Source organism: Galleria mellonella, unplaced genomic scaffold (genome assembly GCF_026898425.1).
Source record: "Galleria mellonella isolate WM207_F2 unplaced genomic scaffold, CSIRO_AGI_GalMel_v1 utg132, whole genome shotgun sequence".
In the NCBI taxonomy this organism is placed as follows: Eukaryota; Metazoa; Arthropoda; class Insecta; order Lepidoptera; family Pyralidae; genus Galleria; species Galleria mellonella.
The window spans coordinates 7364832-7379814 of record NW_026441989.1 but is presented as its reverse complement, the minus strand read 5'-3'; the positions used below and the strand labels follow the sequence as shown (position 1 = coordinate 7379814).

Below are 14983 nucleotides of genomic sequence, written 5' to 3'. Positions count from 1 at the left end.
GTATTTTTGTAACTGGTCTAATCTTTGGAACTTTTTCAAATAAATCAACAATTTGCCGTTAACGTTTTTAACTGTGGCGGAATTTTATTAACCCCCGACGCAAATAAATAAAGGGGTGTTATATGTTTAAAATTTTGTTTAGCTGTGTGTCTTCGTATCTGTCTGTGGCATCGTACATTGGGCCGATTTCAATGCGGTTATTTATTTGATGGTGGATTTACTTCGTTCTGGCTCTTAGCTATTGTGGTTAATGAAAGTCTGTTTATTGTGTCGGGGGTTTTATAATTTTAATTTAATACTTGTTATGACATTTAATTATGTAGACTGTTCATAGAGTTATGTAAAACACAGTCGGGTCGATTCTAAGTCACCATTATTCTAAATTTCTCTCTTAACATAATATTTTAACTTAATGGTTTCTTGAAATTACTTTTTTATGGACAATCATAAACTATTATAATAATTTTGACTTTAGGTAAAAATCGGTTAAAATTTTATATCATATTAGCCCTTAAAGATCTCGCTGTGATATCAAATTTTAATTTTAGAGATAGAAATGTCGCCTACGAATCGACCCCAGTATTGTTTGTTTGCATATGTATGTATATTTCTACTCGTGATTCCTAATTACAAGCTCATGTTTGCTTGTAGAATGTATAATGTGATATAAAATCTATTCTTCTGTAACATAATACTTTATTTCTAGTATTTCTTTCGAGTCTTTAATATCATTAAATTTAGAATATATCTACTACTTTTTCAATGTTACAGTAGTATAGTGAAATCGTATTAAATGTATGCTTATTAATTACTGTTTGTTCACATTACTCCTATTGCTGACACGCAGCACCACACGTGCGTCGTTGCATGTAAACCCTTCAACCTTGTAAAACTATAGCCCCGCAATATGTGGTGTAATGTGAATACGTTTTACTCTTCATGAAGGAACATTGATATACTGTAAAAACTAGATATACAATAACGAGCGCCGGTTTATAGTTAGATTGTTGGTTTTGTTGTTTGATTTGAAGTTACAGCTTACCATAGCTGTACGAGTAAGCATTGTCTGTATTATACAGTTGTCGTCAAATTACTAATTGTTTTTTTTTTTAATACATAATGTCTTTAAATTTATTATAGTCTCATTCAGGGTATAAGATTAGTTGTTGTATACAACTATCTTATACTCCGAATCGACGTTGAGCAGAATTTCGACTAGGACATCATATGCTCGTGATTGGGAATCTAGTTATTTATCGTACGTCAATGTGGTGGAGGTTTAAATTTTAATAGGCAATTACGTAACAGCAGAGGTTCCCGTGGAGGCACCCCAGTGCAGTCCGACACGGAGGTGGAACTAACGCGAACTACGGCCGGTGACAAGTCGTCCCAGTCGTGGAGGTGGGGCGAGCTGCCGGAGCCGCCGGTGCGGACGGTGGAGTCCCCGGTGACGTCCGCGTCGCCCGCGTCGCCCGCCTCACCCGCTGAGCCCGCCTCGCCCACGGAGCCGCTCAGCTCGGACGAGGAGCGGCCTGGCCGCCGGGGCGTCCTCAGCGGCATGTTCCGGTTCATGTCGACCCGCGAGGCGAGCAGCGATGTCGCCGAAGGTGTCTACCTTGATGACCTGGACAGAGGGCAGGTTGACCCAGATCTCTATTTCCCGAAACACCACACCGATCGTTATCGTACTGGTGAGTTATTGTTTGGTACTTTTTAAAATTACATTCAAAATATTAAGTTATAATAATAATACACAACAGTTATTATAACTTTAAAACAGTTTGTCTTTGTCATAATTTGTCTATTGTTATATAAATATTGCTTACGTCAAGTAATGATGACTATGTAGGATTATTATTTTATGTATCACGAATGTTTGATAAATTAGTGTAACGTTATAATTTAATTAAAGCCGTGTCAGATAATTATTGATTCTGTGTGATTAAATATGAAGGCTATTCACAACGACCTATTTATGTCTCTATAGATATTAAAAATAAGTAATTTACAATACGATCTGTTGTTATAATTAGCAAGAAATCAACTCATATCATAATATGGTATTTACTTTAATACCTATCTACGTACAATTTTTGTTTATTGTTCAGTTGTCTAATGAAATCAAAGCATTATTTTTATATTTGTATGTGCGTATCTTTGTTTCTTTCAGGTGACTAATTTCGCTTAAATGAAATATTAGATACAGAGATATCAATAACTGAAATAGATTAATTAGTTGTTGGACTTTTTTTGGAGATGTTATAATTTTTTTGTTTGTATACAGGAATGCCAAATGCCACAATGGTCCCAGCCGGGCCAACAGAAGAAGAGTATGAGTCCGGCAACGGTCCCTCGCTGCCACAGTCCCCGGCGTCACTAGATCCGCCCACGCTCGACTCCGATGACGATGAGAAACTTCTTGCCAAGTGAGTGCATGGCATTCTATACAATTTCTATTTATGTACCTAGTTTAAAATTATCTTTCATTATAACATATCAATCACTGTTATTGTTGCTGTCAACTTTGAGTAAACAAATAACAAATCATGAATGTGTACTGCTGTGTATATGTTTATCATATAATGCTATGATTTTACACTTTTCATATCATGTAAATTCTCATGGTATTATAATTTCATACCTCCTTTACTTTTGGATCATAAACCCAAAAGAAAAAATTTCGAATTGCGATTAACTGACTGAACGCAGTAAACACATTTGTTAATAAGGTTTTTTTTTTTTTATCTCACGTATTTTATAAGGTTTTTTTAAGAGCGACTTGACTCGTCTCAGAGTCATACCGTACTATTGTGTTACAAAATTCGTTTATGGTTATGACAATAAATTGAGTGAAGGCTGGTGTCCAGGGGTGCGGTGGAGGTGTACGTGCGCGAGGAGATGGTGTCGCGCGCGCTGCCGTTCGAGGAGTTCTGCGCGCGCGGCGCCAGCCTAGCGGGCGAGCGCGACGGCCGCCTGCTGGTGCGGCTCGGCGGCCGCCTGCTGCCCTGGCGCAGCGCCGGCCCGCTGCTGCTCTCGCTGCTGGCCTACAGGCGACCACTGCCCACTGTGCGTATACTTCACAGTGCCTATAGATGGTGAACAGACTGTTAATGATGAGGATTAATAGCCCCAATACTAGCAACCCTGTTAGGTTGGGAGGAAAGGGATTGTTAGTAATGGGGGGTCTGATTTCCCGATAGCTAGCAATACACCCTATCAGTTCGATCTCCAAGCGGTTCCCCTGGAAACTATCGTGATTAATTCTAGTGGAATTCGTCACGATTGGCTAATTGACCTGCTTTTTCATCGTCACCTATCATCCGTCACTGGTGTCTCGCCAGCGTATACCGATAGCGCAAGCGGGGCTACTATTCCATTATCAAAAAACCCTGTCAGGTTGACCTCGTCGCGGTTCTTCCTGGAAACCATTGTGCTTAATTCCAAGTGAATTAAACGTGATGGGCATTAATCAATTAATAGGTCAACCTATTTAAAATTAAAATTATTAATTGACCTGTCTTTTCATCCTTCCAAATATGAAGAATAGTGACAAGGATTGATAGTAAACAATAACATATCGCTTGACACATACAATGGTCTAAATGAAAATCCCTAGTGCGGAAATACGGATCTAATTTACAACATATTGGTTGTACTGCAAGTCTCTGTAAGTTTTGTTTATATAATAGAATAATAAACATTTAGATTTAATCTTTACATATTGTACACAGCGAGTGATGGAGGAGTTAGAGAAGGGTACCGATAAAGAAGGCGTAGAGTCGCAGTCGCGAGCGGCGGACAGCGCCGCCAAGCCGCGCGGCTACTCGTGGTGGAGCTGGCGGCGATCCAATGCGGAAGCGAAGCGGTGAGCATTCCTCTAATAATGCTTCTATTACTATTCATTTTGGTATTTTTGTTAAACTATCTACTCTATATTTTTTATAACAGGGACATGGATAATACACACGCCATAATGTTGTCGATAAATATAATAACAGTTACATTATATGGCCAGTGTTTGTATGTAGAAAATTTACACCAAATGCAAGTAGTCATTACAAGAGTAATAGAAACCAAAATAATTATTTCACTCTCCCAATGTGTTTTAACTCAAATAGAATGATGTTCACTATTTGTTAAATCACTGTATTCTACTGAATATGTTATGTAACGCATATTATTTAATTATTCCTGCGCTATATAAAAAGTAATGAATTCGTTATGTTAAGAGGTTACACAATTTCTTAATTTTTTATTTCCTTAGTTGTAAATTATCACTGAATTACATAAGATAATTAATTAGTTAATTTCTTATATTTTACTAGTTTTTATCCGCGATTTCGTCCGCGTGACCGGAATATATTGAGTGAACACGATAAAAAGTAGCCTATGGTCTTCTCCATCCCATAAAGTATGTGTATACCAAATTTTACAGTAGTCGGTTAGGCTGTTAAGGCACTTTCACATTTATAGTATTAATAAAGATATATACATAAATGAACGAAAATTTATTCATCAAAAATACCTATAAAATTGAATTATTATTAGAATGATCTTTTGAAAAACATTCGTAAAATATTTTTCTTGTTTATGTTTTCAGTAATGAGTCTTTACCATCTACTCATGAGGCTAAAGGAAACAGTTTGGAAGGAACAGAGACAGCAGAATCAAAAGAACCAGTGGCTAATGTAGAAAAATTGGCTGAAGGGGAGAAAGTAGAAGTTACTAACATTGACGAAATAGTTGAACCTAGCACATCTACGGTAGCTAATGTAATCGATCCTGTGACAATAGACAATAAGAAAACACAAGACCATGGCAAGTAATTTTTATGTGCGTATTGAATAAGTGGTTTTGAAATAACATTATTTTATATTAATTAGTATTATTTGTAGGAGGAGATCGACAAGAACATAGTTCATCGGAATCGGACCAAGAGGGCCAAGAACAAAGGCCCATGCGCCGACATTCTACTTTCCGTAAATCTCTTAGATTGTCATCTGAACAAATTGTAAGTACCTCTCTGTGAGTACTTTTTGCCTAGTACAGTTTTACATTTACACATAAGCCCATGGTAGGAGTTGTTATCCTATTAGGTTTTTAATTTATTTTACTATTTAAATATGAGAAATTCTTATTGTATATTTAAATAATGCAATAATATATTGTTAAGTATATAATGTTTATTGAACTTGGAATGGCAAATAAGCTGGCGGACTATATAATATTAATCGTCTATAGATATAAACAGCAATATGGGCATTACAGAATGTTGTGTGGCGCCTCTGATGTCATGTGTCTATTAACAATTCCAGTGGACCAAGATGTTCATTATTTGTAATGAATTATATCTTTAATAAATATGGATCTATCCTAGACCTTGTTATCACTTATTTTAAATACACTATTGGGATTTAATACGATGAGAAAATTTTTGCAGACAAATATTACCTGTACCTGCTTCTTTATTGTCGACGTTTCGACATATTATATATTGCACGACAGGGCATTTAAAATATGTGTAAACAACGCGAAAGTTTAAACTTAACTATTGTCATTACTTACTATCAGGTTAGGAAAGATAACATGCATATCTATCTTTAAAAAAAATGTTTTCATTCTGTAGTTTATACTTAAACTATCAGAGATTTTTTATGCAACTTAGAATGGCATTCAAGCTGACAGCCCACCTAATGGAAAGTGGTAACTGTCACCTATAGACATGGTACCGCATGGACATAATAGTATACTGAAGAAATTTTAATAATAATCGATCTCTCTATATGAAGTTATCATATTTATGTATGTTTTTAAGTTCTTGTGAGTGAATTTATTTAAGGATCTCCGTTATTGATGATTTGATAATAAGAGATAATAATTCTGGTTATTATTTTCATAGAAAAATCTGAACCTACGTGAGGGTATGAACGAGATGGTGTTCAGTGTAACAACAGCGTATCAGGGCACGACTAGGTGCAAGTGTAACGTCTTTCGCTGGCGGTACGATGACAAGATCGTAATCTCAGATATTGATGGCACAATCACCAAGTAAATATTACGAAGTATTTATTTTTGTTTTCACATTATGAGCATACCACAATATGATAAATATAAAATATAAGGCTAATAATCATTCTAGTTCTTCACACTGACAAGGCAGCTTAGTGTAGGCTTTATTTGAAATTTTCCTTTTCTTTAATTCTACAATATATCCTGTGGATGTAAAAGAGTGGCGACACACACTTATTTTGATGCCAATATGCATCTAGGTGGTGAACCTGGATACATATTCTATGCATATTGAAGTCTAAACTGAAGAATATGACAGAAGATTCTACTGCTGTTACTCAGATTAGTTACATCAAAAAATTTGTTGAACGTAACGTAATGTGAAATAATTGGTTCACATTTCACTGAGCATATCTGAATTTAACGTCTTTGAGGTGAAGCCTGCATCTTTGAAACTAGAATAGGTGTGGTAAGCTGTCCTTGTTGAGTGAGGCTAAATTACCTACTATGCCACGTTGTTATTTTCAATGCTGTCAACAAATATTATTTCCTTTTAGGTCAGACGTTTTAGGACACATTTTTCCACTGGTGGGCAAGGACTGGGCGCAATCAGGTGTTGCTCAGCTTTTCACTAAAATCAAGAACAACGGCTACCAATTGTTGTATCTCTCGGCCCGTGCCATTGGACAGGCAAGGGTAAGTTGGTGTGGGAATTGAACTATGAGTGCATCTTTAGTTTTTACAGAGAGTCAGATGAAAAAAAAAACACAAAAGCGTTTGCTTGTTTAATCAAATATTGAAAGAATATTCTCAGAATACTTTTAGCATGTTTGAGTTTAATAGAACGAGCGCACATTTGGTTAAATATGCCGTTTGTTTAATCAAATATTGAAAGAATATTCTCAGAATACTTTTAGCATGTTTGAGTTTAATAAAACGAGCGCACATTTGGTTAAATATGCCGTGACCTTTATTATGGGAGTTTTAGACTAAAGACATGTACTGTGCAAACTGTTACTTCGTTATTATCATCGATTTACAGCAGTTAAAGACTAAAAATTTGCACTTATTATACACATTCAGTCAAATTATATAGTGACTGTTTTTGACTTATCAATTGAAATTGAAGTGTTTTTATTGAATATTTAATTGAATATTTTTACCAATTTTGTGCAAATCAATTTCTTGACAAGGAAACCCATAATTACAGTAAATATTCGGTTCTATTCAAGATTTTATATTAAATTCCTTATCGTTTGATAAACTACTTTTTTTTATTGGGTTTTAAGTATATAAATATGAATTACATCACAATGATTTGATAAATTCTCATGAAATTAACATACACTATTTGGCCTTGAGAAGGACACAGACACTTAGCCTGGTTATTTTAATTAAAATGTCATGATTACACGAACGGAGTAGCGGTTTCAATTAATATAATATTTTCAGGTAACTCGCGAGTATCTGCGTTCTATCAGGCAGGGTGAGGTGTGTCTGCCGGATGGGCCGCTGCTCCTAAACCCCACGTCGCTTTTGCGTGCCTTCCATCGCGAGGTAATTGAGAAGAAGCCTGAGGAGTTCAAGATACAATGCCTCGCAGACATTAAGGCATTGTTCCCACAAGGATCAAATCCTTTCTATGCTGGATACGGCAATAGAGTAAACGTGAGTAATTTTTTTGTACTTTTTACTAGGATTGGTTGATAGGTTGACAGTGCACATATTATATAGTGAAAACAAGATCGTGGGCATCATAAAATGTACTATACTGTACCATCTTCATGAAACTTATCATGTTATTTTTATTAACAAAATTCACATCTCTTAAGGAGGGGAGACTTTATACAAAATACGATTGCTTGGATACCTCTGTCCCATTCGTGTTTCAACCGTGAAGCAGTTGTGTTTGCATGGCTGTGTTTCGGTTTGAAGAGTTGGATATGGCGTGAATTTACTAGATACAAAGGAATAATACCTGAGTCCTCAGGAATGGCAACACATGGGGGATATCATGGGCGAAACAGTATACTCTGTTATGTCCATGGTATTGCTCATGTCTATAGGCGACGGTTACTACTTTACATCAGGTGGGCCGTCAGCTTGTTTGCCATTCTAAGTTGTATAAAAAAAAGGGGATAAATTTACATTATTATTACTATTACTGATTTCAATAGTCAAAAATGTGTTATACTAGTATCTTATCAAAGCTTTTAATACATTATTTTCAAGTACTGTTTCACGTTTATGTTACTTGTATTAAACTAGGTTCGTTAAAAATTGCTCTAATCATGAAATCGTTTTAGTTGCTCGAAATTAAAATGAGGAGGTTACACGTTGAGTTGTTGATGAAGTAATATTGTGAATTATCATCACATCATCGCGGATTTGAGGTGGCATTAGCTGTCTTACCTTTTACATCGAAACAGTAGAAATAGATAAGATATATTTAATAAAATTGCCGATAATAAAATATTAGTAATCTCGAAATTTTTTGTAAGCTTCATATATAAAACAACAGCTTACTACTATGAGATACATATAGTATCTGTCTAAACATTTTAACATAATAGATGTTTCCATTGACTATTCATTACATATGACGACAGTATTTAATTACTTTATTATATATCATATTATATATTATCAAGGGAGTTCTTCTCTAGAAATTGTCCGATTTTAGAAAAAGGGCATACGGGTATGCGACCCCGGCCTCCCGAGCCGCTGCAGTGTCCCAGTCCTTTCCGCAACTGCAGTGTCCCTCCTCCCTCCCCTTTCCTTTCCCACATAAGTCCCTTATTCTTCTCATTTACCAATTTCCTTTACACATTTCCAACGTTCCCTTCCTTTTTTCCTCAATCCTTTCCTCCATACCGCAGGTGGTGGAAACCACCAACAAATGCATTCGCCTGTAAAAGACTTTTACATTAGGCAAAATTATTTTTTGTGTTATTGATTAAGTAGCATGTAAAATGAAAAAGTTGTATGTGAATCTTATTAAATAAATAAATAAATTCCCAAAGAGGGTTGGCGTGAGGCAGGTGGTCAATCGTAAAACTAAAAATCTAATCTTTTTGTAATATGGATAAAACCATATTATGCCGACCCCAATAATAATTGGAATAAGTGTAGGAAGATGGAGATAATTATATATATTTTATATACTTGATTGTATTATACGTTACTAACTCTTAGTTACTACTTCGTACGCGTGGATTTTAGAAATAGGGAAAACAAATGAAATAAACTTCTTCCGAATGGTATTAAGATAAAACATACACCAGTTTTTAAAAATGTCCACCAGGAGTACAGCTGTTAAGCCTGCATTTTATTTAATGCAGTAGTTTTTGCGTGATAGCGAAACAAATGTAAACGAAACAGATGAAAGAAGAATACGACTCCTCGTATTATTTTTACTTAAATATCCCCATGTACAGATATCGCCTAATTACAATTTTATTATATTAGTAAGATTATTGCAATACATATCCGTATAAATATTTAATTTTGCTTGATGATACAATTATATAAATATACTTAAGTGATAGTTTTACTAAAGAGATGTCTGTAAAGAGAATAAAGGCCTCTTGCACTGTATTTTTCGGTCTACCCAACGAAAGATTTGACATTAAGATAGATTAATGGTTGTTGTACTTTTGTTCACAGGACGTGTGCGCTTATCAAGCAGTTGGCATTCCGATCGTGAGAATTTTCACTATCAACTACAAAGGCGAACTGAAACACGAACTCACTCAGACATTCCAATCGACGTAAGTAACATTTAATTATTGTCAAACGATAAAATAACATTAACCTATCGCATAATGTACAGTCCGCTGCGTGGTGTAACTAACCTTCGACACCCCCGCATTTTATTAAGTACATTATTTTTATTTCAGTTACAACGTGCAAAGTAACATGGTTGATGATTTCTTCCCGCCACTGAAACGTGATAATGTTATTAAATCTAGCTCAAGCCTTAGGTCTATAGAGTGTACATAAATGTTACAAACGTAGTGAGAGAGAGTAGAGTCTACACGCCACTGCCGGTAAGCCGTAAGGCATGACTTGTAAGGCTTAGTCACTGTTGAGACCTGCGCTCGTCCATCAAACAAATCTACTATCATACCGCTACTTAATAATTACACATTGGTCATATAAATATACTAAGAACTAACAAAATCTTCAATCATCGACATCTGTATCTCGTCTTTTGGCCTATTGTATTGTCCGAGTGTGCTTTCATTATCTCCCTCTACTTCAAATTCATTAAAGTATGGTGTCGGATTTTATTTCTATTCGGAGGTATCGGTGGTCTAAATAAATGAAATTTTAATAGAAATATTTTATAGGAAATTTGAAATAAAATTTATCTGTAATGTATCCACAAAACTATAATAAAGTCAAGTTTAAATAAATTTTAAACAATACAGGAAAAAATTCAAAATTCAGCATCACATCCACTGAGTTAGTTACATTGAGTATATTAATATGAACTCTATAATTTTATATTTAATTTAAAACACATCAATTTTCTTCAATCTTCCTTTTTTTCTACAATGCATAACGTTATAAACATAATTATTTATAATCGATACTTTATGAAATAATGTAATGTTGACACTTGCTAGTTATTTTTTATTGTCGTAGACACTATACATTTTATTAACATAGTAAACTCCCTTATTCAAAAAGACATCAAACCTTTCGTAAACCTATTTTAGTTATTGAAATGTTCTGTCACTTTATTTTGCGCTAAATACCAGATTTGAAAAAAAGTGACAAAACCGTGTAATAGTTAAAAAAAGTTTTAAGGTTTTATTTTTTATGAATATTGTTTAGTTATCTCAATAAACATTATTATTATTATTATTGAAGTAAATTAAGTTATTAACTTATTTAAATTGATTTAGTTATTAACAAACCCTTAGGACTGATAAGTGGATTTGTTTCTTTATAAAACCTGCTTATTGTATCTACGTATGTAACATCTTTTACTATAACATGTTGTTAAAGCCCAGTTATCGCAGACCAATGTATATATAGTATACTTTTGTCAATATACTTAATAACTTGTGTATGATTTTATACCATGTGACGTACGCAGTAACAATTTCACATACAAAAGCGGTATTATGAAAATTTCAATGTCTATTTTCAAGTCGTCACCGGCGAACTATTTAAAGTGTAGATTTTATTTGCAATATTTTAAGTATAATATACTTAGCATATTAAATAAACAACATTCTATAGAAATAACAAGGCATAAAATGGTTATTATATAATATATATATATATTTAATACATTTTTTATTATTATTATTTTCTAATATTTTTTATGTAAAAAGAAAAAATATGGTTGTTTATTAATATGCCAGGTATGCAAAAATCATATGTGTATGTGGGTACTATTTATAGGTTGAACATATTTTTTATTACAATAAATATTAATAAAAATGAAAAAAAATATGTATTTTGATATTTTTATACTTCATAGAATTTCGTTGATAGTGAATTATTCTTTTACAGGTACTCTCACATGTCGGTGATGGTAGACCAGGTGTTCCCCCCTGCTCTCTGCGAGCCCAGTGATGAGTTCTCGCAGACAATATTCTGGCGTGAACCACTACCTGAGATTGAACTGCCGCCCACCACTCCGCTTGTATCCAAACATTAACTAGTTGAAGAGCATGAATTACTTAAACTGTACCATTCTCAAATGAAATAGGAGTTCAATGTAATCTAAGATGAGATAATAGTAATAATGTTGGATATATCTTACATTTTTGTTGTCTCGACGAATATTTGTTACAAGTTGCACACACACACACACAAGCAATATAAAACACAATATTCGAATATATTATGAATATCTCTGCTAATTCCCAATTGGGGAAAAGCGTGACGATATAGTTAAAAGATTATTATGGGAAGAAAAAACATTTGAAAATGTATAATCAACTAAAGTATTTCTTTTATCGAAAACAATCACGTGATAAAACACAGGGCTGATCATAAAAGTAATGAAGATAAATACATTTTATTAAACAAAAACAACACATAAAGTCCTACTCTCAGAAACATTTCGGCCAAATTACGTCACATATAGATTAATTCAACAAGAAAATTTCACAGCTAGTTAACAAGACCAGTCGAAATTTAATGAAAATTACCAACTTGAATTTTTACCAAAGTGTGAACAGTTTCATATAAATTATTCTGAACTCCTGCGGGTTTGACGGTTCAGTTTATCTTGCGCAGTGGTAACGAAAACGTAGTCAATTTTTCTTACACTAGATTAACGAAACGGTGGTGCAATTTTTTCCAAGTACAAGTAATATGGAATAAAATGAGGGCATATTTTGTATGCGACTAGTAACGAACAAGGGTCAGATATTTACGTCAATTGAACGCGCACGTTAAAAACAATATAATGTTGTTGTTTATAATGGAATCATTAAAACTTCACGTTTACATTCATTTACGAGTTTTCGATTGTCTTAAATACCGTTAGCTTCTACCATAATTCTATTATTTCAAGTTGCATGAAAAACAAACTGACAGAGGTAGATTACTGTGTGCGAAACTGTAAAAAAAGTTGCAGTTTATATAAATTTACATTTTGCATAATATTTGTACATGCGCATTTTTTACGTCATTTTAGATACTAAATAATGTTCACGAAATTAATCATCTCTGCATTAATACAAAACAACGATAAGTACGATTAATCATCTTGTCATTGTTCTTAGAGTCATTATAATAATAATGTCATTGAATTTTTTATTCAATGTTTGCTATGATTAATTTCATTTTAAATTTAATGGCATCGCTGCTTCTATTGTAGGTCGTTTACGATAAACATTATTGGTCGTTAATATTTTTATGATCGGCCCTGCTGCTATCGAAAACCATCAGTTTGGATTTGTAGTGCTTTAAATGAATTTATTTTGATAGTTTCAAATTTTCAAAAATAAAAATAGCTTATATACCATGCCAAATATAATTATAATCTATCATATTTTCATATTTGCAGTTTGATCACGATCTATATTTTTAAATTTATATTTATAATCACACCACCGATACATTTAATCATTAAATATACTTAGAAAGTAGGTACATGGCTCTATAATGTAGTAGTGACCATTAAAAAATAGTAAACATAATGTTCCTGCTACACACAATATAGGTTCAAGCAATCATTCTTTCATTGTGCATGTGATTTTTGAGTATATTATTTTGTAGGGATTGAACAGTAATATAATAGGGGAAAATCATAAACCATAAATGAGTTTGTGTGGTGAATATGCTGTGATAAAGTGATCTCCCATTATTCACAGTCGATAATTAGTACAAGAATTGCGCTTTCGCCAAACAACTATAATAATTTATGCTTCAATCATAGATATAAATCTATCTATAAGGGGCCTAGTAAGATTGCTAATCGCTGCAATTGGAGGCTTTGATGTTTTCAGACACCTTGTTTTTAGATAGGTAACCTTCTGACTAAGTAGAAAATTCGCGACTGGATACGCCTATTATCCTTGTCCAGAATTTTCTGCTAATGTGTTGTTAGCCTTATAATTATGTTAACTCATAAACACTATCAAGATCTACTATTTATTTAGTCATAGATAGTAGTATAGACATTTTTGGCGTTGGTGTACATAACATCTCGTTAATAAACACATTCCTACAAATACATACCTACTTGACACATGTACAACCATGTTAACTAGGTACGACAAACTGCTATACCTGTTTGTGCAATATAAAAATATATTACATTCTCTATATAAAGACTATAATTGCTTGCAAAAATAATTAACAATTATTATTACGTGGCGTCTTTGTCAATAATTGTACTAGGTAAATGTCGATAAACTTTTTCGATAGGGAATTAGTTTTGCACGAATGCTGAATTCATTGTTAGCTTATAATGTTGTAATAGGTGTGTATTACAAGACTGTTTATTCCGCAGCTGTAATGACAAATATCGTTAGGAATTTAAGTTTTTTTGTGGATGTTAACCGTCTTTTGATTTTGCCGATTGTGCAAGCTGTGATGTCGTCGACTGATAAAACAATGCTTTATTTTTATACTGTGATTTCTTGTTTGTATGAGTGCTAAGTTATCATTGTGTTAAAAATACATTCACACATTATGTTGATAAATATATATATATATATATATAGAGGCGTAGCTTCTGTTAGATACATAGTTTTATATGATTTTTAAAATACTAAATAGTGAAATATAATTTCTTTATGACTTTACATTAAGTTAATTAAAGATTGTTTAGAAAATATTAATTGCAGATTCCATCTGATTAAAATTTGGTATTTTTATAATGTAATTTATTATTTTCTCTGTGATTGTTTTAATAAATATTTTAGCAATGAATATATTTTTTTTAAAGACCTGTGACTTTTTCCAGTTGTCATTATTAGTAAATAACTTCTTGAGAAGATTATTTATATTACAGTCTGAATGTGTTACTATATTATCGATTTTTTTAATAGGTGAAAATAGAAATGTTACCTTACCTGCACTATCGGTATACGCAAGCGGGATACCAGTAAGGAATAATAAGATGAAAACAGATACTTAGATCTAGTTTCGTTTCGTAACGAATTTGAAAAGTATTAACCACGATGGTTGCCAGGAATAACTCCGTGGAGGTAAATCTGACAAGGAGTATTGCTATCTGCTGTTAGACCTCATTATTAACAATTCTTTTCCCTTCATAAACTACTAAGTATACTTCATAGACTGAAGAACATACCTTTGGTACATTGATAGTATTTTTTATGAATGATGATAAAAAGGTAGCTACCCATGCTATCGCTATAACTCTTAAGTAGCGGGGTACCAATGATGGGTGCTAGATGTAGATTAAAATAAGTCACTTGGTTCATTATGACATACTCGTTAATAATTTCCTGTATTTTTAATGATGGTGAAACTAAAA

General features: G+C 33.3%; 1 protein-coding gene across 12 annotated transcripts in view; it reads left to right on the top strand.

Annotated features, from left to right (window-relative positions):
- The window catches only part of LOC113518351 (phosphatidate phosphatase LPIN2), a 36021-nt gene extending 21608 nt beyond the window's left edge, over positions 1 to 14413 (top strand). For 4 of the 12 annotated variants that reach the window (XM_031913273.2, XM_031913272.2, XM_031913278.2 and 1 more), the window contains 12 exons: positions 1309 to 1691; positions 2285 to 2426; positions 2856 to 3066; positions 3732 to 3865; positions 4601 to 4818; positions 4896 to 5011; positions 5900 to 6048; positions 6567 to 6705; positions 7462 to 7677; positions 9676 to 9779; positions 9909 to 9992; positions 11539 to 14413. In XM_031913273.2, the coding sequence (XP_031769133.2) occupies positions 1309 to 1691; positions 2285 to 2426; positions 2856 to 3066; positions 3732 to 3865; positions 4601 to 4818; positions 4896 to 5011; positions 5900 to 6048; positions 6567 to 6705; positions 7462 to 7677; positions 9676 to 9779; positions 9909 to 9992; positions 11539 to 11686 (2044 nt within the window). In that variant the 3' untranslated portion in view covers positions 11687 to 14413. Of the gene's footprint in view, positions 1 to 1308; positions 1692 to 2284; positions 2427 to 2855; positions 3067 to 3731; positions 3866 to 4600; positions 4819 to 4895; positions 5012 to 5899; positions 6049 to 6566; positions 6706 to 7461; positions 7678 to 9675; positions 9780 to 9908; positions 10059 to 11538 lie in introns of all 12 variants that reach the window. The other 8 variants (XM_031913275.2, XM_031913279.2, XM_052903066.1 and 5 more) reach the window with 7 other exon arrangements.
- Positions 14414 to 14983: the final 570 nt, after the last annotated feature.